Source organism: Diabrotica undecimpunctata, chromosome 4 (assembly GCF_040954645.1).
Source record: "Diabrotica undecimpunctata isolate CICGRU chromosome 4, icDiaUnde3, whole genome shotgun sequence".
Classification (NCBI taxonomy): domain Eukaryota; kingdom Metazoa; phylum Arthropoda; class Insecta; order Coleoptera; family Chrysomelidae; genus Diabrotica; species Diabrotica undecimpunctata.
The window spans coordinates 157546753-157573523 of NC_092806.1; the positions used below are offsets into that span (position 1 = coordinate 157546753).

The 26771-nt window shown below is 32.8% G+C and overlaps 2 protein-coding genes across 2 annotated transcripts in view; both read left to right on the top strand.

Annotated features, from left to right (window-relative positions):
- The window catches only part of LOC140440296 (43 kDa receptor-associated protein of the synapse homolog), a 129060-nt gene extending 109967 nt beyond the window's left edge, over nt 1-19093 (top strand). The window contains exons 9-11 of the mRNA XM_072530718.1: nt 10371-10562; nt 12628-12827; nt 12940-19093. Coding sequence (XP_072386819.1) covers nt 10371-10562; nt 12628-12827; nt 12940-13126 — 579 coding nt within the window. The 3' untranslated portion in view covers nt 13127-19093. The remainder of the gene's footprint in view (nt 1-10370; nt 10563-12627; nt 12828-12939) is intronic.
- LOC140439017 (uncharacterized) lies at nt 17480-18433 on the top strand. The gene has a single exon (XM_072528649.1). The coding sequence runs from the start codon at nt 17480-17482 to the stop codon at nt 18431-18433; it is 954 nt and encodes a 317-aa protein (XP_072384750.1).
- Nucleotides 19094-26771: the final 7678 nt, after the last annotated feature.

Here is a 26771-nt window from a genome sequence, read left to right on the forward strand (position 1 = left end):
CTTTTATGAACTATCTTCAGTTAAATTACCCTCATAGTTAGACCTCGTTCGTGAGACAAAATTGCAGTTAGAGCGAAGCTAACGCAGGCTTCAACAACGCTTCAATCGAACAAACAATCTGCATCTCATGCATGTTAATTTGTTTTGATTGTTTGTCGAAAACATCGGTCCTCTTTATATATATGTCATATAGAAATAGAATGGAGACCGAATAATTATTTGCAGATGCTAGAGGCACATCAGACTCGGAGAAGTTTCTGACGGTTTAATTTACTCTGAACAGATAGAGACATAGCAATATTTGGAATTAGGGCTTTTTGGATTTGTTGATATTATCCGATCATTCAGGATTATATCGTGGCGGGGTTTTTCAGCTACATTTATTATTTAACTTTTGCGAGAAGTTGAGAGGATGAACATTTGAATAGTTGAATAGTTTTTGAGATATTAAAAGTACTTAAAGTTGTAATTTTACTTGTAATTGCTTTAAATTTACACTCTTCCAACTATTCTGCCAGAGCGTTGCTAAATAACTTAGTAGCAGTTTATATTAAATTTGTATACTTTTACAAATTTAAAACTTTAAAGTGGAGATAGAAGGCATCTCTGACGCACTCCTCGTTTTATGCTGACTTAGTTGGTTATAATAACGTTGGATAATCATATAATGTTTATTAGATTGCTTCCATCAAGAGTGGAACTCTAGGGGTAGTTTACCCCCTGCAGGTGGTTAATTATTCGAACTCACTAGATACTTATAATTCCTTTATTAGTTCTTTAAGTACAATAATAAAGAGTACCCAGTTGACCGATGACAACACTAACTTCGACCGTTCTCTTGATTCTTCATTTTTAATAATAATCCTACTCATTGTAATTCTACTCATAATAATTGTACACATTATTTAATAAGGTTTTGATTACATTGCAAATTTCACTACTAAACTTTCAAACGTGCGTCCTCGTTACACCGATATTTTCAATGTCATAAACAAACAATCGCATTGATCAATAAGCAATGAATAATATTATGAAAAGGATTTTAAATTTTTAAACTGAATTGGGTTACTTAGATCTGATTTCTGGATGCTTAATTAAATCCCGTTACATGGTGTTGCCATTTATTGTACGAACACACCCTTATGATTCTAGTTTATATTGTAGAATATTTCACTAGACTATTTTTAACTGATAAAACGTTATAGCAACGCCACATTTCCTACTGGCAAAAATCCTTTCTGCCCGTGATTTCCCAGCGACAAAATTATGACAGATCCATCACTAAGGTAATTCTATTGTTCAGACAAAAAATCAAAATTTGGATGCCAGTCAGGTCAAGAAATCAAAAAATTGGTTTCGGAAAATATCCCTTTGAACACGCAGAGGCCCAGTTTTATTTGGGCCCAATTTTCGGAGTTCCTACTGAGAAATTTTAAGCTTGAAAGATGTACTAGCATAACGGAACTAGCAAAAATGCTCGAGAAATATGCCGTTAACATGAAAAAGGCAATGGCGAAGACTGTAAAGAGTCGTCTGTAAAGTCAATGTGAAATACTACAGCAAAAATGGTACAAGAAAATTATTTTGCGGAGTACGCCATAAAAATCGACACTTTCATGGATATATCTTACAAATTTACAAGATTTACCAGGGATACCAAGCGGAGGCAGCTTCAAAGTGTTCAAGAAAAAAGAAAACTCAGTTCAAAAGCATTATCCACCGAAGAACTATTAAAAATCATCCAAATCTACGACGAGGAAACCCCGATGGAGCACAAAAAAAGTTTTTTCGCCTCTCTAAAATTGTCAGGCAAGAAACTTTCATACCAGTCGAAAATATTGCCGGCAAAATTTTCTTTCTCATGATATTATATACAATAATAATTATGTTCCGTCCTTCTAGCCCGATCTCTTATAGGATTTAAATCATTTTGTCATGCTTTATACGCCGAATGCCTTCCGTTAATCAACAAAGCAAGCGTAAAGTTTTCTTTACACTTCCAAAAATCTTTACGCCAACACCGTAAATCCCAGAATTGCTTCCCTAGTGACTGTTCCCTTTCGATAGACTAAAATATGTGTCGCATTTATTACGAACTCTGTTGTAAATGATACGCATAAAGATTTTTGCAGCGTGGCTCATCAGGCCTTACATTTTCTTACCTTATTTCTTTTGGGGAGGGCTATGTATATAGAAGTTGTGCCTCTCATGTGGGAACGTTCCTGTTTCATATGCCATTGAAGAAGTACATTAATTTGTAAACTGCTGTTTTGCTGAGGTGTTCGAAGTGTTCTCCTACTACAGAGACTTCTACAGGGGCTTTGTTAAACTTTTTCTATTGGTTGGCCGTCAGCTAGTCTATTGTCTACAAATAATTCTAGGAGGTATCTTGTCCAAATTTGTTTTTGCTCTTCAGTGCCTTGACACTCAATAGTTTTTCTGATCTATGCGGTCTTTTCAAATTCTATGTGGCATTTCTGATTTTCCTTCCGAGAATTCTTAGCACCACCTAACCACTGAACGGACACAACCAACGGACCCCCATTTTCCAACAAAAGGGTGTCGGTTGTAGCCTCTCCTGACCAGGAGAATCGCAACAGCGGGGGTGTGCTAGTTTTGGTCGACCCTGGGTATTTTATTTCCCCGGTACCACAAATATCTGGAGGCATTACCTTAGCCGCCACTTGAGGAAGCGGCCGATGTGGGACTATACTCTGACAATTTTATTTATAAAAAAAAAGTTATTTAGGACTATGGTTTGTTTTTTAACCAGGAGGAGTAATTCAAATTTACCGTACTGTAATGCTTGTTTGTAATTGGTCCAACCGCAGGCAAGTTTACTGCACTAAATTATGACATTTTGACAATAATGACATTTATGAAAATTCAACATTTATATCCACGATTTTTTGTATTTTCTGCAGTAATCCTTTAATTTTTAGACTTTTCCTTTGCATTTATATGAAAAACAGTTTTTAACATAAAAATTAGAACTATTTAGCGACGTAGTAGTGTTATTAAGATAACAATATGGATTTAATGCCAAGTACTAGTGGTAATCATTCTTCTCCACCTAAAAGACGCCGAGTAGATTTGGGTTATTTATCATCAAATGAAAAACAATGCATTATAAACATGTACAAACAAATAAAAATTGATAATCCTGGAATGAAAATAACAGCCATGGTAGCAAAAATAAAACAGGCAACAGGTTAGTTTTACAGAATAGTTATTGTTAAAATTAAGACTTACTAAAGTAATGTGCTAATTTGAGGTGTTGCGGATTCAACTATTTACAGAACAATTAAGGAATATAAGCAGACTGGAACAGTAAGATGTCCTAAAAATATTGGCTGTTGACCTTCTATCCTTGCAACGTACCATGAAAGAGTTAAAACAAAAATATATATTGGAAGTGAATTGGAAAAAATTATTATTCAAACATAAATAAACAAAGTTAGGTTAGAATCGACGTGTGAGGTTGTCCGATACCGATTACTGGATTACCGCAAGAAAAAAGAAGATATTGTAATATTTTTATTAATCTAATTTATTGTCTTTATTTATTATAACAATGTTCTAACACTTAGTTTATTTAAAGTCTTTATTTGTATAATATAACTAATTTATTTCACACTAATAATTATATAATTTATTTACATTTATTACAATACGCGCGTTACATTTTAAAAACTCGACGCGATATTATCTTCAGACTGCCCCACAACAATGAAAGTCCCGCTATATATACCAAAACAGCCGTTAGCATGGAATCTCTTGAATAGTCCAGTTACTGAGGCTTAAAATATGGTAATACCTCCGAATTTTTTATAACTGCATTGATTTCTTTGAAAATTTCAAATTAAGCTTATCTTAACCTCCACTTCAAAAGTTATATAAACTCTAGGTGCCTTTTTTGTTTTTAAGGGGTGAAAACTACCCCTTATTAAAGAAACTGGGAAAAACACGGATTTAATTATTTTATGCACTTAAATCTTGTTTATTTGCATAAGGTAAATATTGTAATGTGTTCTCTAATATAAAAATTAATTATTCACAATTTTCAACCCTTAAAACCCTTTACAAACCCTTAAAAGCTAATACTTTTTATAAAAATAATATGAAAAAAAAAGTCGTAGCAGCTTGAGACATTTCAATTATGTATATACTTTATGTATATACTTATGTCATACTTTTTTCAAAAACTGGGTACTCTAAAGTGGCTAAACTTTTGGATCATACAAAAAACACTAAAATAAAGTGAATTCTATAAGGAAAACAATTTATTTCAATCCTAGTGAACATAGCGTTAGTTTTATTGCGTTTTTTTTATAAAAATTTGAGAAACCCATCGTTTTTTTGATCGTATCTCACGTACAGTTGGTGCAAAGGACTTTTACCACCACTCATTTTAAAGGTCTTTTCAATCTCTTTTAAAAATATTATATGAGTTTTTGTCGAAAAATGTACCCGTTTTCCGTTATTTAACGTTAAATACTCGTATTGAAAGACAAAAACAAAAACAAACCTTCTTTGAACAGCCATAACTCAGTTAATATTGAACTGAAAATATTCATTAAAAGGCCAATCTTTTTGTTTTTTTATGAGCTTTAATTTTAGTCGTTACACTTTTTTTGATAAAACTCTTAGTTTTAGAGCTATTCTTAAAAAACCTTTGAAAAACATGTTTTTTTTTAACGAAAAATGACACTTTTCAACAGCGAATAACTCAAAAAGTATTAATCTAACGAAAAAAATGTTTACTACATTTTTTGTTTGAAATTTATCCTTCTATCGAATGGCGTGGTTATTTTGAGTGAAAAATTTCCACCCTCGAAAAGGGGTGGCAAACACCCCCAGGGTGGAAGCGCACATCGGCACTATATAACTTTTGTTCCTTGAGTAATGATTTACCAACACACAAAATTTCAAATGAATCGATTCAGTTATAAAGAATTCGGAGGTAAAAAAACTCAGTAACTGATCTAGAAGCCCATGGATGTTGACCTAAATTGCCTCGAATGAACGGGAACCCAGACTGGTTTTTATAGCGGCTCGGGGAAAATACTAGAACAGAAGTGAGAATGAACAACATGTTTACAGGTTTTTTTAATATGACTCATTTTATCGTAACAATATATTTGGTGACTTTTTAGTAACTTTCTTGGGTCTGAATCTGTCGTTTTAGTTTACTCCTTCTGGTTAAAAAATAAACCATAGAATAAAGTCGAGGGTCAGATATATTTTGATCTGTTGGTTTAAATTAAACCGTTGCCAGAAAACAAAAAGGGTTAATCTGTCCGCAGATTAAAGCGAAATTCTAAATTTGGTTTCGAAAATTAGTCTACGATTTTATTATCAGATGTCGCTACATTGCGTCTATACGAAGCCATGTTAGAGTTGCTTCCTAAGACAGAAAAGATTTATTTCATGTTCAGAGCGACTGTGAAAGCCGTTCTGATGAGGCCTATTAGGCCGAAATACGTATAAGCGGATGCGCAAGCGCCCTATACGTGAAATCAAATCTTAACTGTCTTTTCCTTTTTATTTCGATATACTCTGTACGAGTACTAGAAACCAATTCGCTAAGAATTTTGCTTAGTTGAGGAGATATGTTATGGAATGCAATTTTTAGATTCCCCATGTCTCTCATAAAATCTTTATCAACATCTGTTTTGCCTTGTAATTCTTAGAAGGCACAGATTAAAGCGAAATTCTGAATTTGGTTTCGAAAAATAGTCTACGATTTTACTTATACAAAGATTTATTTCTATTTATCATATGTAATAGTATAAATATAATAAATACACAACACAATAAAACAGCAAAAACCCGTGCCGCAATTTGAAATATATCAATCTTCTTTGTGTATTTCCATACATATCGTTTATCACCAAAGACGTACACAATATATCACAATCCAGTAAACTATATAAAACACCTCATTCCGTGGATGGCAAGAGGTATAAAAAAATCAATTATTCTTTCGCAAAGAAACATTCTCGAAGTTGCTGCCCGAAACCGGAAACTTTTAAATGAAGATGAATTTTCCAGTAGTCAATTTACGTTTATACCGCAAATTGATAAAGTTTTTGGAATTTGATTAATTCGGTCCGGATCAATCAATTATGTGCGCCACATTTGGTGCAGCAGCTGATACATATAATTTGCAGGACGCCGAACGATGCCGTGAGGGCGTTCGGCACATTAACATTTAAAAACCACAATCAATTGTGATACAAAATTGGGGCGTGACGAATCACGAATGTTTTACATACAGAAACAAATATCTATTGCTGTAAAAGATATCTGTTTTTATATTGTATTCAAGTTTCTTAACTTATAATATATCTACAGGACGGCGATTTAAAAATTTTCCACCATGATATCTTCATTCTCTAAAATAATATGAAAATGCGTTTAATAATTCTAATCTTTGGCACACCAAGGGGGGGGGGGTTTGGGGTTTAAAAGGGCATATAAAGTAAACAATATATAAAGAATAGTAGGAAAATTTAAATTGTCTTTCACACATAATACAAAAAATCCAAAACGCTGATTGAATAAATTGAATAATTAAATTATCACTTTAAATATGTAGAACACAATAATTATTGTATAAATACACAATAATTAATATTATTTTTCATTATATTTAGATACAGATACCTGATATTAGGCTTTTGACAAAAGTAGACAGAACGAGTGTGTTGCGAGTATAGTGTATTTTTATGTATGAGAGAGTAATAAAACAATAAATTATGTATGCAAATCCCTAAACTGTTGATACGGGTGACTCAATGAAAAACAGATATTTGTCAACAAGTTTACAGAAGTATATAGGAAAACAATTTTAAATTGAGTATGACCACCAGGTATAAAGGTTGGAGCAGAATAGAATACAATAGTTGTGAGGCTTACTAATCCCTAAATAAGGTTGCCAGTGTCGGAGTGATGGAGGTTAACAGGTACTAATGAATTTGCAAGAAATGTAAGATGTTTATTTTATTGGTTATATATAACCAATAAAAGTTTAATAAGTACCTACCTATTTGCAAAATAAAGTTTAATTCTTTAGATAAAATAAAACGTTTTATTTTATCTATTTGCAAAATAAAGTTTAATTCTTTGCCTATTTGCAAAATAAAGTTTAATTCTTTAGATAAAATAAAACGTTTTATTTTATCTGAAATGAGTGCATTCCACGAAGTAAGGGTTTCAACAATCAAACATTTAATTCTTTAATTCCAGGAATCTACGACAGTAATTGACTAGATAATTACCTTCTAAACTTATTCCACAGAAAATGTGATAGTGGGTTTTTCCATTTTGTATATAGGAAGGTCCAAGTGGCGTATTCAAAATTCTTAACAGTTCACTAAAAGTAGGTACTTCAGTTGCAAGGTGCAGTTTATTGTGTATACTAGTGTTATGGAAAATTTGGAAGTGCCGTGTAAACGCCGAAAAATTGGTCCTCTAACAGTTAATGAAAAAACATTAATATTTAATTGTTTTAAATCATTTACAGACAAACGTTTATGTGAAAGTGTTGATGAGACCGTTGAGTTAGTTAGCAGTACACTTGGTGTTGGGAAATCTACGATTTACAGAGTTATTAAATAAGAGAAATGTGGTAGTTTTCAAATGCCACGTAATGCTCCAGGGAAACCAAAATTTCAAATAGAATATCATTTTAAAGAAGGACTTCGACGGAAAGTGCATGAATTCTTCTTTAGACAAGAATTTCCAACATTGGATAAAGTTCTTGTCTCAGTTCGAGATGATAAGGATTACCCAGAAATGAGTCGAAGTACGTTATGGAAACTTTTAAAAGAAATAGGCTTCCGCTGGAAAAAGAATCCCAGAAAGTCTATTTTATTAGAAAGAAGCGATATTGTCATATGGAGAAGACATTTTCTAAGAACCATAAAGAAAATGAGAAACCAAAAAAGAAAAATATTTTATCTTGATGAAACATGGATCAACGAGGGTCATACACCAAATAAATTTTGGCAGGATGAAACTGTTACAAGTCAAAGGCACGCTTTTGTAAATAACTTATCTACTGGTTTAAACCCACCATCAGGAAAGGGACGCAGGCTGATAATAGTACACATTGGCACTTCAGACGGTTTTGTTGAAGGTAGTTTATTAACTTTTGAATCAACTCGTACCGGTGACTACCATGAAGACATGAACTCTGATGTCATTCAAGAATGGTTCGAACAAATGATAGATCTTCTTCCTAAGAACTGTGTAATAGTAATGGATAATGCAAGTTATCACTCCAGACTTATAGAAAGACTGCCCACAACCAAGTGGTTAAAAAAAGACTTGCAGAATTGGCTGAGTTCAAAAAATATTACGTACCATCCCGGATCTATAAGAAAGGAACTTTATTCTATGATAGATTATTAAATGATAGATCTTCTTCCTAAGAACTGTGTAATAGTAATGGATAATGCAAGTTATCACTCCAGACTTATAGAAAGACTGCCCACAACCAAGTGGTTAAAAAAAGACTTGCAGAATTGGCTGAGTTCAAAAAATATTACGTACCATCCCGGATCTATAAGAAAGGAACTTTATTCGTTGTGTGCCCTTCATAAAGAAAAATTTTAAAAATACGAAATTGATGAAATTGCCAAAAATCGTGGAATGACAGTACTTAGATCCCCACCATATCATTGTGAATTAAACCCGATTGAACTGGTATGGGCACAGATAAAGAGTGAAGTTTCAAGAAAAAATACCACTTTTAAAATTCATGATGTTAAACAGTTGTTTTTGGAGGCCGTAAATAATGTAAAACCTGAAAACTGGGAAAAGGCAGTAAATCACACTATTAAAGAAGAGGAAAAAACGTGGAAGCTGGACAATATTACTGATAAAATGATCGAGCCAGTTATTATAAATCTTGGTTCTGAAAGTTCATCTTCTGAATCTGATTTGGATTTGTAACAAGTAGCTGTAAGTTTTATATTAATATTTTTATTCATCTATTTAACATACCTTAGACGGTTTTAAAAACTATTTTTCTCTTTTGTAATTTTTAAAAATTAAAAAAAATGTGAATTTTTTAAAACCCTTTTTAATGTAGGCCAGTCAGTTCTAATATAGTGTGTGATAAAAGAGGTCACTTTTGTTTACATACACATAACACTTTATAACACTGAAATAATTCATTTATTTTTTACAATTATTCAAAGTAATTTTTCAATTAATCTTGAGCACGCCCATGGAGTGGTCGGAGCTACCAGTTAAAATTATGCTAATTACTCTCTCGTTCATAAAAATAAACTATAGCATGCGCCTACAGGACTGTATCTGCGGCGGCCTTGTGGACTATCTCGGGTTGTATTCCTCTGCATGTGTTAGCAGTAGAAAAGAGACATCTCTATGGGAGAAGAAAGCATTTGACAAAAAATTAAAATAAAGCAAAATTAAAACATCCCTCTTAGGGGGGAAGTATTCAATCACAAATTAACCCCTTAATTTGTAATCTCACATTATTCTTAACTTCTTAATCTATTATAGTTTCACCGTGTATAAGTGACATTGTAAAACCGTATCGTATAATATTTTAATAATTAGTTCATTTACCTACAACTAAATAAATTGCCGAATAATATATTTTCTAATTGAACTTCCTAAGTGTCGCAATTAAGGCGTAGATTAAATTGTAGGGTAAGCAAAGTTTGTTGGTATGGTATGATAGGAAGCAATAACCTCTGTGCTGAGGTATGAATTATTTGTGAGATTATAAATTGGGGATTTGAGCTCATGTGAGCGCAGTCTACCACAGTCAATCATAAGTAGTTACCTAACGAACATCATATTGTGTAATTACCAGTAGCTGTCAATAAATCAACACTTTTACTCCACAACTTCAACTTTTATTATACCTATCATCGTCGGCCGACAAGAAGCGGACAAAGGGGCATTTACAAACCGATTCGAATCTCAAATCTAAGTTCGAATCTTTCCAGGAAGGAACGGAAAAATTCGATTTACCAAGAATCTGTAAGCTGTAGAAAATATTTCAAACAAAAAATATAGCTAAGATAATTTGGACCAAAAATGTTTATGAACACTTTTTCTCTAGAATTAACCGTTCTCTTAGAAACAACGCTTGAAGCGACCGGTGATTTTCAATTTGTATCAACTCGACGGTAAAAATTCGTTATCTTTTGATCAGGTTGCCCTATCGACAAAAATCAAAATTCTTTTTAAAGGAGAAGACTGCTGCTTTTGTATGCAATTTTGTGTTTTGCCGTAAATTATTTTTATTTAGATCAATTGATATTAGTACTATAATTTGGTATTTAAATATACTGAAGTGTTTTACACAGAAAAAACTTATGTTACAGAAAGCCTTTCGTCAATACGAAACAGCAATGGGCTCTGCAGCTGCTATGGGAGATCGGGTGATACAAATGGAATCAATGGACGGCGCAGCGAGGTGTTTGGAAGCATTAAGGCTTCAGCACAAGATATGCAACTGTAGACCCTTAGAATTTAATACTAGGTTACTTGAAGTAGCTAGTTCAGTTGGTGCTAAGGTAAGCTAAGATATAATAAAAAGATGAGTAAGTTGCTTTGAAGATCTATCTATCTATATAAGGATGTTTACAGCTGTCGCCGCCTTCCTTCTTTCAGCCAACGTATCCAGTCCTTTCTGTTCTGTCATTCTCCATCTCTAAGGTCTCGTCTTTCCATGGCCTCGTCCACTTCATCCCTCCATGATTTTCGGGGTCTACCTCTTTTCCTCCTTCCTATTGGGCTCCAATCCGAAATCTTTGCTATCCACCTTGTATGATCTGTTCTTCTCACATGTCCATACCAAATTAAACGTTTTTCTTCGATGTAGCTAAGTATGTCTTGTTCTACTGCCATTCTTCGTTTTATCTCCTCATTTCTGATGCGATCCATTTTTGTCACTCTGCAGCTTCTTCTCATGAACTCCATTTCAGTTGCTGTGATTTTGGACCTGTTTCGTTTATTTATTACCCAATTCTCTGCTCCATAGGTCATTATACTGCGTACCAAGGTGTTATAAATTCTCTTCTTTGTATTTCTGGTAATCTGTCTATCCCACAGTACCCCGTTCATTTGTTTAATACATGTTCTTGTCTGTGCTAATCTGCTGGTTATCTCTTGCTCGGTGGTTCCATTTTTTGAGAGTATGAATCCTAAATGTTTGAATTTGTCAGTGCCGTTAATTTCCCCACAAGACCACAACGGCAGTCACGGCGGAGAGAGAGAGACCTTCGGTACGGCGAGGATGGCGGAAGTGGCGACCCCGGATTTTAGGGTTTGTACAGAATCACGCAGCGTCTGATCCAGAGTGCTTTGAAGATGTGAACTAATTTTTAGTATAACTGTCTTTTGAACTGGACTGGACTGTTATTATCTAATTTTTTGGATAAAGACTTTATTTTCTCTTGTAGTGCTCTCGATTACCATAGCCATTATACAAATTTTTTCTTTAATTGTCACTCTATGTTATCTGAAGCCCTTTTTTTCTTGTCATGTATTTTTATGGTTTACAATACACTATCTGCTGAAGTCACCTCCTTCCTAAAGTTTAATCACTTGCTCTTTAATGTCCCACTCTTATCTAATATAACGAAAATCCAGTCATTTCTTTCCAGACATTTATATATATATATATATATATATATATATAATAATATTAAATTGTGTCGAACTGACCACAGCGTTCTTTGGGCCTTCACGGTAAAGAGCGAATAAAAGTCCCGACGGGGACTTGTAATTGCTTTTCCAATCAGGGTCGAGCTGCGATAGCGCTTCGTCGCCAGAGACCTTATGCAAATAGTAACTATATATAGAAAATACTGTTAGCAAAAGGTAGCAACACGAAGCGACGGGCGGTAAGAAGAGTCGACACGGCCGGCTTGTGTCTCTCTCGAGGAGAGGGAACGCGGCTTCACGAAGTGAGAAGGCCGGCATCTCTGTGGAATTTGAGAAATACTCCACGTATCAGAATTCTAACACAAATATTAAGTCATTGTAAGAATACTGTCTGTAAGAAAGCTCGAACTGTTAGAGAATTCTGATTGCCGGTGTCTCCTCACATACCATAGAGGCTCGGTAAAGCTTCCTACACGTTGAGATCCTCTTTGAGAGCGGCGGTCGTAGAACGTCCAGAAACTCCAGAAAACCAGGAGGACGTTACGGCCGTACGACAATATCTTGTCTTTCACTTAAACTTTTTAAAGCACTCAAGTCTTAAACACTTACAGTCTGGTCCTAAATCATGGCTACCTAACCTCAATTTTTTCATGCCGCATGCAAGATGTAAATCTTTTCTTTTCCTTGAACAGTTTTCAATTGCTGCAGAATATTCGTTGTCAGACATTTTAAACAGCACGATACTTCAATAATAAAATCTATAAATACCAATCTACACCAGAATAACAGAAAGCTATAAATAAACACAGATATGTACGTTTAAAAAACATCTAGGCAACAAACAGCACTAATAGCAGAGACCTCTGGTCTGCAATCTGAATTAGGTAGACTGTCATCCTTTTAGCCTGGATACGTAGCATCTTCATTCTTTTATGTGATATATTTGTTGTTTATATATTTTTATATTTACAGCTTCTAGTGAGAAAAGTACGAATTCGATTGTCCCGGATCTACCACGCTTTGGGAGACGAAGACCAAAAGCTACACCACGAAAGACTCGCTCTCCGAATTCAAGAGGATTTAGACTTGCAATGTGGCGGATGTGGATCACCTTATGGCCTTGAAAGTGACTCTCTCGAAGCCCTGCCTTGTGCTCATATCCTTCACGCAAGGTAAAATATTTTAGTAACAAGATTTTTCATCAGAAATACATTGTGATTTTAAGTCTAAATGTAAGGCCATTTAAGACGAAATAAAATATTTCTAATAGTGCTTGTTTTTCAGATGTGCCTATGAATTATTTAAAAGAAACAAAAAGAAGAAACGGTCGTGTCCTGACTGCGACCGCACCAGCTCTAGACTGTACCTAAACTGTAACGATTACAACAATATGACGTACAGTCCAATACCTCTGTCGGTGTGTTCATCGGACAGTCACTGTACATCGCACCAAGCCATTAGTTCGGTCTAATGTTAGTTAGAAATAATTCTAGTGTTTAAGAAAAGTTTGTCTTTCAAATTAAGAAAAACGGGAATAATAACTAAGATGATCTTTAAGGGAAATTATTACTGTAGTATTTAATACAATGCAATTCCAACAATACTGCTCGAGACATCCAGACTTATAAGACATGTGGGAGATACCACTTCACAAAGAGCTCAATCCTTTTGATATTCTAGATATCTAGGACGACTGAAGTGAAGATAATAAATGTCTCTTCTTCAAGTTATATTAATCTTCTATCGAAGGTTAAAAATTTCTTTGTATTTCTTTGTTCACTTGTTTCTTTCATAAGCTCAATAATTTCTTCTCTCATCCAAGGATTTTGTTTTTATCTAGTTTTATCTAGACTTCAAGTCTGTGTACTTAAAATAGCCTACATTTTTGACGAAATGGCCCTGAAGATGCTCTGAGAGTGAAAGTACTTGGGCAAGATTTATTAAAAAACTGTGCTCGATATTTGCCTTTTATTTAATTAAAATTCTCATTTAGCCGCTGCTTTGGTTAAATGATGTTTTTCCCCTTAGGTTTTTCCATTGTTTTAAAAATTACTCGATAATTGCCAGTTAAATCACTTTAAGTAAGGTTAACATCAATTTTAACAAATATCATTTTGATGTTATCTCCATATTTTTATATTGTTTTTACCCAAAAAATTTAAAAGGTAAAAAGATCTCCAACTCAGAAAAGATCAATTTTTGAGCAGCGTATAAACAGTTATAGCTTCCTTTGACGATATTTATCATAAATATATGTATGTAAAGAGTATATTTAAAAAACAAAAAGAGTAACCATACGAAACATTAAACACAAAACGATGATATCGTTACTTTTTTCTATAAATAAAAAATCAAATAAATAAAATGTAGAATTTAATACCTGTATACTTTAAAATCGATATTTGCATTTTTGCTCACTTTTGACTTCCAATAAAAGAGTACTTCCACTTCTTGTTTATAGCGTTATATTGTATAATAGTGATAATATCGAAAAATAGATATCTACTAGAGTTTTTTTATGTTTTTATGCGAATAGTTTATAAATTTTATAGTTTTTAAAGATGTGTATAAAAAGTATATGTGTTATGTTTATATTAAAAAAAAGGCTTTAAGGTTGTGTTTCTTCTTCTTGTTTAGGTGCGACGGAATCCAATGGCTCTTATATCGTTGTAACAAGTCAAGTGTGTATCTGTGTGGTTCTATCTGAAAGTTTTCTTCTTTTTTTCATCAACACCTTAGTTCTTTGATTTATCCTATGTATTATTTTTTTGTTCGGGACAGAATAGTCTCAGCATAGGTTCAGAAAACCAGTGTTTTTTTCCTAGAAAAAGGATTGATAAGCTTTCCATAGTTGATTTTGAGATATATCGTCGTAAGCTTTTTCAAAGTCGACCAATAGTTTCTTGACAGCAATCTTTAGTTTCTCAATTATCAAGAGATAGTGATTGAATAATACCTTAATAATTTTTTCAAGTGCTTTAGTTTAAAATTCGTTCGTTATTCGACTTATAGATTGCTCTATTCATATCCAGTTTTTTTGTGAACTAATGTTTGCTGCTATGTTTATAGATTTACTTTATATATAGACCAGAGCCGAAATTGGTAAAAAATGACAAAAAATAGGTACAGCATGGAACCCAATGAAAAAGGAAGTAAATATAACAAAAATTAAAGGAAAAATAATTTATAAGCGATCTGAGGTAGGGGGAGTGAAAGGGGTTCAGTTTTTAAGAGTAAAAATGGTTTATCATGATTTCCGGCAAAACTGTCATATGGAAAAAAAAGTTGTAGATATTGAAAAGATCTACAACTTTTAGATTTATACTTTTTTCACATAACTTTTTCACATAACCTCAAAATTTATGTGAAAAAATTAAATAACCGAGAGTTTGGTCTTTAATTTTTATCTTCTAGAATTTTTTTTCACGAAATTTGGTATAAACTTACTTTTTTATGTCGTAAATATACTGGAACTGCAATTTTTTTTATTTAAAATATTTATTTTTCCCCTTAGTTTGATTAAGTAATATTGATACAGCACCCTAATTTTCAATCGAAAATTCTCACGTCAAAATATTTGCTTTTTAAAAAAATCGGTGTGCTTTTTCTTCATTAGAATCTGTAGGTACTCTTTGATAGTGTAAAAAAATATATACTTCTACATTCTTTGCTACAACTTTGGCATTCAACTTTTTCCATCTATCCTGTAGTTTTGCCGATTGTAATTGTAATAAACCGTTTTTACTCATGGAAACTCACCCCCTTACATTTTTCGAACTATTTCCTTAAATATTTGTTCGTTTTACAATGAGTTCCGTCCCATTGGTCTCAAAAATTATCGGCTCTGTCCTAATAGTACCTAATATACATTTTTATTTATTTAGTATTTATTGTTTACTATTAACAATACTAAAATATGTTTTGTAAATGTCAAAGTACAGTTTGACAAATTTCTCGTTGTTTCTGAAGAGCGCGAACTAAGAAAGCAGTAAAGATGAAGCGCTCCATTCAAATTGCATCTGCTCCCACTACCGATCGCTTTCTCAGTACAGAAATTTGACAAACTGTAAATACAAGACTTTTTATAATTGCTTGTTTTATAATTGCTTTTATAAAAGCTTGTTTTGTTTTAAGTAGTACCTAAATAGTTAATAGATAGAGAACTTTAAATACTAGATGTCCTTATTAACAGCACTGGTAAGACAAGCACACGAGTTCAATTGAAAACATGCTATTATGAAATATATACAGGAAAGGTCCCAATAAACTATTTCAGTCGGTAAAAATTAAACCCTCATGAGTCCAATTTATAAAAATTTGAGATATCTTTGTCTCTAACGTATTTAATCTATTAATAAAGTATTTCATTTGAAATACTGATAAGTTTTTCGCTGATACCTACTGTGATAGGTATTATCGAAGTTAGAAAGAGAGGTGAAACTTTGAAAACACTGAAATCAGGGCATATATTCTATCAGATTGGTCTTAAAACTACATCAGTTGGAGACATCGGTTTCTTTGTCTATCAAAACAACGCGAACAAGATAATAAACATCCAAAGTATATCAGAGTGGCATATTTTATTCTGAATTTGAACACTAGATATCAACTAAAAATTATCCAAGTATACGCTCCAATAACAGACCATATAGACGAACAAATCGAAATGTTTTATGACGATATATCTACTGCGCTTAATGACTCTCGTACTCAATTCACAATTTTATGTGGCGATTACATCTCGATACATTTTTTCTTGAAAGCGCTATTTAATATTTTGATATTAAAACAGTTTCTTTTGAATTAATTTATTAAATAAAATTGATTTTATCGAGTAGGAATAAAGCAACGGATAATCTAGTAGTCTATAAAATTATTTAATCTCGCTTTATTGAGACCTGTCCCGTGTAAAAAAAACAAACTGTAGGGGAGAGTCCCACAGTACCGGCCGGCATACAGTACCGGCCAGTTGAAAGTTCTACAAACCTATAATAGATGGTATGGTGATGATTATCGGTATAAGTGCTAGACACTCCTATAAGTACAAGCCCAGCGCGGTGTCAACTTGTCGCTACAGGATTCTTGTCAGTGCAAAGATTTGTGTTGGGCATCATAGACGGACACTGCATATTTAAAATTCTGTTGGTGATTTTCAACATTTAAAGATCCAGTTTAAAACAAATAACTCCTGGTATGTATAGTGTACTTATATAACTATAAAAAATTATACTTTAAATCAATATTTGTGCGTTTGTTTTTACCTGTAAACAAACTTATTTTTTTTTTCGTTTCCTCCAGTACCGGCCACTGCATTGTCCTGCAGTACCGGCCAATAATAAAGTTCGTTTTTAAAAGATTTCTTTTACTTACAGGTACGCAAAAATGCCAAGTTCATGTGAGGCAAAAAAAGGGCAGCTGGGATCCTGCGAACATGCGAAAAGCCGTGGAAAAGGTACTGAATAATGAGATGAGTGCACGCCAAGCTGCCGAACGCTATCAGATACCACGAACTACATTGAATGACAGAGTAAGTGCTATTAAAAATAATAAAGAGATATCCATTGAGCCAGTTATGGGTCGTTTTCACAATACTTTTTCACCTGAACATGAAGAAACATTGGCGACACATGTTAAAGACTTGGCCAATAGACTAATGCCTTTAAACAGGCAAGAATTTTTACGCCTTGCTTTTCAACTGGCAGAGAAGTTGAAGTTACCTCACCAGTTTAATAAAGAAAAAGAAATGGCAGGGAAAAACTATTATTATTCTTTTATGAAAAGACATAGTGATTAATCATTGCGGAGTGCTGAATCAAGGAGCTTAATGAGAGCAGTAGGATTTAACAGACCTCAGGTTGAGCGTCTCTTTGATGGTTTGGAGACTTTGATACAGAGGTTTAAATTCACTCCTTATAAAATATGGAATTGCGACGAGACTGGTGTCAGCATTGTCCAAAAACATGCCAAAGTTTTAGCTACTAAAAACCAAAAACATGTAGGACAACTGACTTCAGCAGAACGTGGAAAGAACGTGACGGTGCTTTTTGCAATGAGCGCTGGAGGTCAATTTGTTCCACCATATTTTATATTTCCACGAGTCCGAATGAATGAAAGACTAATGGTTAACGCCCCAAATGAGAGCGTAGGCGAAGCTCAGCCAAACGGCTGGATGAATGCCGAATTATTTTTAAAATGGATGCATCATTTTGTGCAGTATTCTAATCCTACAGCCGAGAATCCAGTTCTCCTGATTTTAGATGGACATGCGAGTCATAAGGACTTAGATGTTATTGAATTTGCCCGGAAAAATAACATCCATATGCTTAGCACCCCACCACATACGACCCATAAGCTACAGCCACTAGATCGTACGTTCATGAAGCCATTTAAATCTGCTTATAATAATGCATGTGACTTGTGGATGAGATTAAATCCCGGTATTAGAATCAGTGAATACGAGATTGCTGGCTTAGTTGTTTCAGCTTTTAATCGAGTTTCTCGAATGGAAATCGCAGTTAGTGGCTTTCGTTGCACAGGCATACACCCCTTTGATAAAAATGTCTTTAATGATTTGGACTTTATTTGTTCTAACATAACCAACATTACAGAACAACAATCAACGTCAGAATCATTACCTTCATCTTCCCAACTGCTAGAAGCAACACCTTCAACATCAGAACCGTTGCCTTCATCTTCCCAACTGCTAGAACCAACATCTACTACTCCTGCTATTGATCTCGTAGCCCATATTACAAATTCTGTGCATTCCGACAACTAAACTACTCTTGCTAATGGAGAATCACAAATTGCTTTTTTGCGGCAATTAGAATCTCAAGAAGAAGCTACAATTGACCTATCCACAGACAATTTTAAAGCTGCACTTACAGAACTCTCACCGGTTCCTGATGCTTCTAAAAGAAGAGCAACTGCCCGGAGTCGTAAAGCTGAAAAAAGCGAAATTATAACTGGTTCTCCATACAAAAAAATGCTGGAAGAGAAAAAAGCAGGCAAAACAAGCGTCGAATCACTTAAACGAGGGAAGAATTTACTTGTGGAAAATGACGTTAACAAAAAAAATAAGGTCTCAGGAAAATATGTTCAAAAAGGTAAAAGCTTGCTGTCAGGAAGATATGTTAGTAAGAAAAGTAGGAAAAATAAAGATGAAAACCTACCTCCTCCTAGCAGACCGGTTGAAGAAGAGACAGTTTGTCCTTTGTGTACTGAATCTCATGAAGAGGATTGGATACAGTGTGGAAACTGTAATATTTGGGTTCATGAGGCTTGTGCGAACATATCAGAACTATCCAAACAATATATTTGTGATTTCTATATTGTTTAATTGGTAATATATTTACTGGCCGGTACTGGAGGCCAATTTTATAAAGTTTGATTTTTCCTTATCTTTAATTTTCATTAATAAAGTGATTATTTTGAAACATTATGATTGTTTATTACTTTCATTGACAGCTTAATAGTCCTTTCATACATGACAGGAAGTATTAAACATGTACCTTTTAGCATTTTGATTTTTTTGTTGATAAACCTTAAGGTGACGGTACTGTAGGACTCTCCCCTAAATATTAAAAATAATGTGATTAATCTCAATGAAAACCCTTAGATAGATATAAAATCAATTATGAACAATCAACTGAAAGAAATTATCAAAGTATATTTATTGTAAATAAAGAAATTTATTATCATTTAAATAAAATATAAATTATGGATTGTTTTTAATATGTTGTGTTTTATTTTATCAAAGCACTCTCTTGTAATTAATTATCCTATTACCTAAGTCCTTTACGTGTGAGGGACTTCCTGTAAAAAAAATTAGTACCTACGATATACTTTTTTAACCTTCCGTTACTCGCACACGGTGTGTTAGACCGGCCCTGTAAATAGTTTCCAGTAATTCTGATTGTAGTGGGGATTTGGAATTGCTGCTCCAGCTGTGTAAATACCATGGTACAATGAATACACAAGGTATGCTACATAATGTTCCAAAATCGGTTCGCTTTCGCGCATGACGTAGTCAAGATCGCTTATTCCCGCAACATTTGAATGTAGTTGTATAGGAAAGACTTTTAATTTTAAGTTTTTTTATATAATTTGGCTAATTTAATTATAGTAATTATAAAGAGATGATAAAATTATGTTATTATAATATTTATCCTTTATAAAACATAGATATCCTTTATAAGACAAGTTTTAATTATCTTTTATTACACGTAGGTACAGGTTAATTAACTTATACTCCAGAGTTCGATATTTCAGAATATAAAAAGATACAGAAAAGTGGTAATGGAGGTACACAAAATTTGTACGTATATATACCTACTGAACTAAACACAAAATCAAAATAAATAATGACAAAGTCAACTTTATTTATATCGAATAAGCTAGCTGGCCATCGAATATGAATGTAGTGAGGGCACACAATATTGCACAACATTTAAAATGACATTTTTGTAATATTCACACATAAAATTATCTTGGTATTGTTTATAATAATGATAGGCTAATTTCTTACTTAACAAATCGATATGAAAAAACCATTAAGGTTTCATGACTAATAATTAATAAAATTAAAGATTTAGACTTACGTCGTTGACCTAGAAGTAGTAAGAAGCTGCTCAACATACTTTTTGGACTCTCTGTGTTCGTCTCCTTGTACGCGTTTCTTTTGGTTGGTTAAAAGGGTAGCCGATGTTGATTTAGGCAAAATAAAGACTAGGTACTGCCTCAGGTTTGAGTTTTAGACCCTTTTTAGAAACGTAATTTAAAAGTTCCTGTTGTAGATTTCTTTGGTAATCTTCAGTTTTAAAATGTGTATAACAAATTCTTGCAGTATTACAATTAAAATTATCCTATCTACAACAAGATATAATCCACAGTTTTCTGGTCACGCTATCTTTAGGAAATGTATGAAACCTAAAGATTTTATCTTCATTGTCACTATTGCAACAAGCAATTGCACAGCGTACTTTGAAAAAGGTACAAAACCAGATATACAATGGCAAATAAAAACTTTCAGTTTTACAAAAAAATACTGTACAGTATAAATAAATAGTAACTAAACACCATTTGTATAAAGACACATATATAAGCATATATCTAAATTATTTTTCTATTATAAAATAGATGACTCAGTCAGTATTAAGATACTTTAAAATATATTTATTATCTCATAACTTGCAATTTGCAATAGTCACCATTGATTACCGATATTATTGTTGAACTTTTGTTTTTATACAAGCTTTCTGTCTTGCCGGTGTAAAGTCGTCTGAAGTCGATATTTATTGTGTTTTGCGTTTGAACTAATTTGTGTCTTATTTTCATATTATTATATTGTTTGATAAGTAAATTTTGCATATAATAATCGGTAGGTTATAGTAATGTGTATATTTTTTATTTTACTAAATTTCATTATAACTCATCTAAAATACCATATTGAATTGTAAAACAGATTTTTCTTTATTGTACACTATTTTGTTTTTATTTCAGTAAAACTGCTTGGAAGTGAGTGACAGTGAATCAGAATAAGCAAATCTACTACTATTTACCTATTCACAGTATTTCCTCTGCAGAAAGTTTTTAAATTTCAAGGGATTTGCATACAAAAAGAGTACTTATATTATTAGTATATATATGAAAACAAAAATAAATATTTTGCCTGAATCTCTAGGAGAAGTAAAGGTTTTACGCTACTGAAAATATATTTTTTATTCAATTATAACCAAAACAAAACATTTAAAAAAAAATTAGATCACTTTTTAACCATAATTTCAAAATTAATGTGTACGTTAAGCTGTAATAATGGGTTCGAGGTGGTTCAGGCGATCTTAACTAAGTCACACTCCTGGGCCAGCTGTCAAATGTCATGCGCAATATCATACCTTGTGTATTCATTGTACCATGATATAATACCTCTTCCCCTTCCCAGTCGTCGCTCAACTCATCTCAACTGTGGGTGAAGTATATGTGCAGTGTAAAAAACATGTAAAAAAGAGCATTGTATTTTTATTATTAGCCAACACGGTCCGCTATACGAGGTGCGAGTATTGAAAGAGAGAGAGAAATTTATTGTTTTTAAATGAGTTTGCATTTATAAAACACAACATGGTATAGTACAAACACAATTAAAAAAAGAAAAAAAAAATGTATCAATTAGCGCAACTGTCCTCAAAACATGTGTACAAACTGTAGTAACATTTAGATAATAAAAACTTCTTGATTGCTCTTCGGAATACAAACATATTGCTTGAGGATCTTATTTCGAGTGGTAGGTGATTAAAACCTATTGTGCACACATTTTTGTGCTTTGGATCAGACATCGAAAGTTTTACTCTGTAAGGTGATATAAGTTCTTTTTATTATTTTTAATGTTTATATATTTGTATATTTATAGGTTACAGATATAGATTACGAGAACGAGAAACAAAAATTATTAAAATTGTTTGAGGAAGTATGGACCAACGAGGAAATGTATAAAAATGGTGATGAACAAAATATAATTGACCATGTAGAATAATCTAGAAGAACGATCTGAATGTAGTGATACTGAACAAGAATTTGAAGACGATCAGACAGAGGAAAAAAATGTTAGTTTCAGAAGAGAGCCGTACTTTATAGGTAAAGATAAATTAACAGTGGAAAAAACATTGTCCACCGAAGAATGTAAGACCACACACTACCAATATATTTGTACGATTGCCAGCTATAAAAGAATTTGTTAAAACTCAATCAACACCTATTGGCATCTGAAATTGTATTTTTGACAAAGAAATGCTAAATCTAGTTGTTGACTGTGCAAATATAAAAATTGGAGTGTTACAAATGATTACAACAGACAAAGAGATGTGAAACCTACCGACATTGCCGAAATCAAAGCACTAATTGGTCTTCTTTATCTTGCTGGTATTAAAAAAGCAAACCACATGCATTTAGGGGATCTCTGGAGAACAGATGGCACTGGCATTGAAACTTTTAAGATTGTAATGAGTAAACCAAGATTTCAATTTCTTTTGCAGTGTCTGCGATTTGATAACATTCACACAAGAAATGAAAGAATACAAGTAGAGAATCTGGCTCCAATAGGAACATTGCTAGAAAAATTTAACAGTAACATTAAAAAATGCTATTCTCAAGTGCTAATTCTGCTTATGTTACCATTGACGAGAAAGTAGAAGCTTTTCGAGAAAAATGCAGAATTGGGCAGTACATTCCTAGCAAGCCGAATAAATATGACATAAAATTTTTGCTATTTTCGATGCCAAACAGTTCTATACTTAGAAATGTATGTCGGAAAACAACCAAATAGCCCTTTTTAAGTTAGTACAGCGAGATGTAGTAGAAAGAATTTGTGAACATATTTATGGGAGTAATAGGAATGTTACTCTGGATAATTGGTTTTGTAGTGTCTCTCTAGCTGATAGCCTTAAATCGAAAAATTAACTTTAGTGGGTACAATTCGAAAAAATAAACAAACAGTTGCCATTAGAATTTGTACAAAATAATGGCCGGTGCATTGGCTCTTCAATGTTTGGTTTTTACGACGGAATCACCTTAGTTTCGCATATTCCAAAAAAAATCGAAACGTCCTACTCATCTCTAAAATCCACCATGGAGATGATATTGATCCTACCACAAATAAACCTGAGATCATAATTACATATGATGAGACGAAAAGCGGAGTAGATGTGGTGAATAAATTATGCGCGCAATATAATTGCGCCCGTGCCACAAGACGATGACGTATGGTTCCTTTTTTTAGTTTGTTGAATGTAGCAGGAATAAACTCTTTTGTAGTTTATATTCTTATACTAGTCTACATGAAGAACGTAAAACACCACGTAAAGAATTTTTACTACAACTCTCGATGTTACTAACCAGGGACTATCAAAAAGTACGGGCTATGTCTACCAACTTACCCAGAATCATCAGAATGAGGCTTAGGGGGATATGTGACTTGCCAGCGGCAAGATATGTGACATGTAAGTATGAGTATAATTAAAAACTCGCTTGATAATTTTGAATGCAGATGATGATATTGAATGATCAATGAACCAAAATAGGTTATATTAGGTTAGGTTAGTGTAAAAATGAAGATGTTTTTATCATTACACAAGGTGGGAAGGAATTTCCTTGCAATTGCAATTTCCTTGCTTTGGGTGAAATATGTGGTAAGGGTGAAATATGCTGCACAAAATAACATAACTAGCAAACTCTGACTGAATGGGACTCTGCGGCAATTTTTAGATATTAAATATAGGGTCACGTGTGCCACATTCCTGCTGAAAACCAAAATAGGTTATGTGAGGTTAGGTTAATGTAAAAATGAAGAACTAAACAACAATTGAAAATAATTTATTAAAATATTTTTTAATTTATTATCATATTCACATATTCTATAAAAATATTAATACAAATAAACAGCTTACAGGAAATATAAAATAAAATCTCTATAAAGATTGTTAAACAAGTTTACAAAATAAAGAGTACGACTTTAAAAATCTGTAAATTAAGTAACCAAGCAAAAAATATACAAAAACGTCAATTATCTGGTAGATTATTATTAAATATAGAAGTTTTACTATTTCAATCTTTTGTTAAATGTTTTATATTAAAGCATCAAAAAATATGTCAATATTTACCTAATCGTATAAGTGACTGAATTGGGACTCGAAGGCAATTTTTAGCATATTGAAAAGTAGGCTCAAGTGTATTGTAAACGCCACATAGGCAGATCCAACCTCGCGCATGTGCCGACTGTATCCGAAGAGGTGGACAGTGGCGTGATTATGCTTTTTATATAATTAATGGTACAGAATGGTACAAATTAAAGTTACCGCTGCGCTACTAACAACGTAGATAAATATGTAAACAACATACGAAAATAAGGATTGGCGCTGGATCTTCGTAACTGGCGCCTACGATACCAGGTTCTTGATGAAAACCAAAATACGTTATGTTAGGTTAGGTTAGTGCAAAAATAAAGGACTGAACAACAATTGAAAATATTTTTAATGTACTATCATATTCACATATTCTATAAAAAAAATATCAATAAAAATATACAATAAAATAGCATACAAGAAATATAAAATGAAATTTCTATAAAGAATTAAAAAAATATATAAAATATGAGTTGAATATCTGTAAATTAAGTAACTAAGCAATAAATATACAAAAACGACAGATATTTGGAAGATTATTATCAAATATAGAAAGGATTTTACTATTTAAATCTTTTGTCGAATGTTTTGTTGTTGTAGCGCCAAAAATATCAATATTTGCTTTGTCGTATGAAGTTTTTGGTAAGAAAAAAGTATATAAAGCGTAGAGTAGACTGTGAAAAATAACTTGATTAGAAAAATAATTTTTTGGAACTTAACGACAATTTTTAGGATATCGGAAAATAGTAATGGTCCCTTAATTGGCCCAAATTTTGCTGCAGTCACTTTAAAGGTTTGCTCAGATCTGTGTCATCTCGTGGACCCAATAATGCAGACGTGCAGACGAATATTGTCTACCAGGATACAGGTGTGTTGATGCAACCAATTTGTTTCTGGTATAAAAATAGGAAAAATTATAAGAGCAATATTCCCTCTATTTATTGACTGTGTGTAGCAGGAAAATATGTACATATTCTACCTAATTATCATAATATGTATGGCTGTGACGACGATAACTTAATGTTCACTATGGAGTTTACCATCAGCATTAAAAGAAGCGAAAATTTTGACGAAATCCAAAATAATAATCATACCATCATCAATTAACCACATTATTATGGTTCTTTTTGTGGTCTCCTACAAGAAAAACATGTAAACAATTAATTAATAAAGAGTGTCCTTTATACAACGCAATATTTCTTATTAAAACAATTTTTTATTAATAATAGGCTTCAAGTAATCATTTAAATTATACTTAAAATGAAAGTCGCCCCAGGAATATACCTAAATTGACCATTTGTCTATACATTTTTAAGATCATAGACATATAATACAAATAGATTGCCTGTTGCAATACAGACCCGTTTCCCAGTGCGACAGAGAAAACTGACGCAAAGCAGTCCCTGCGTCTCTTTCTAATTTGCCAGGTTTATCTACCAAGTGCCTAAATGACCAATGAGAATATCACAGAAGGACTTTAAAATGATATTGCCAATATTGCTGAGTTGCATTCCTGGGATGACTTTTTCTTAAGATGCCACAAGAAAATAGCTTCAGAACAATGTATCTTGTATCTATTTAACAAATTCTTATAATATCCTTCAAATTCACCAGATTTTACTCCGTGTGACTTTACTATATTCCCAAATCAAAATTAATTTGTATTTGAAAGTGATTTAAAGTCAATTGTAATAGTGAGAATAGCAGTAGATGGATACTTGGGAATAGGGACGAAATTTACTTATTAAAGAACTGAAGCAGACTATATTGATAAATAAAAGAACCCATTTCTTGGTTGGCATGCCACCATTTTTCGATAAAAGTATTCACAGTGATTTTTAAGTCCTAAAAACATTTAATTCACAATCAGCTACCATTTAGTCCTGATTTGGCACACACTTGCTTCTTTTAGAACCGTATATCGAAAATAAATTGTGTTACAACGTATCTAGATACCTCAAGTGCTAGTTTCAATATGTACAGCAAATATGAACAAACTTGCAACAGCTAATATTGGAGTTTGTACCCTGTATATACCATATTATTTATCTATGGTTTTTACTTTATAAAACATTGCACTAGATGTAATATAGATTGTATTATCTATGGTAATAGATGCAGCGTAAATTAATAAATCTTTGAGTAACTGAACTAAAGTATCTGTTCAAAGTTTTATGACGTTTCAATGACGTAATCATTAAAAATGGAAGGCAGGATGTTACAAAATTATTTTAAATGGCATCATATAATGAGTAATATCTCATTTGTAAGCTCAATTTAAGTTCTTTCCAAGGACACCTATGTACATGGATATCAATTTGGGCTCATAAACTAAAAATTATTCATTTCAGAAATCAAATTTACACATATCCACAATTAATAAGCGAACATGACATTTATGACTTTTAATAAATTTTGACAATCGTTACGAATCGAATCTTTTAG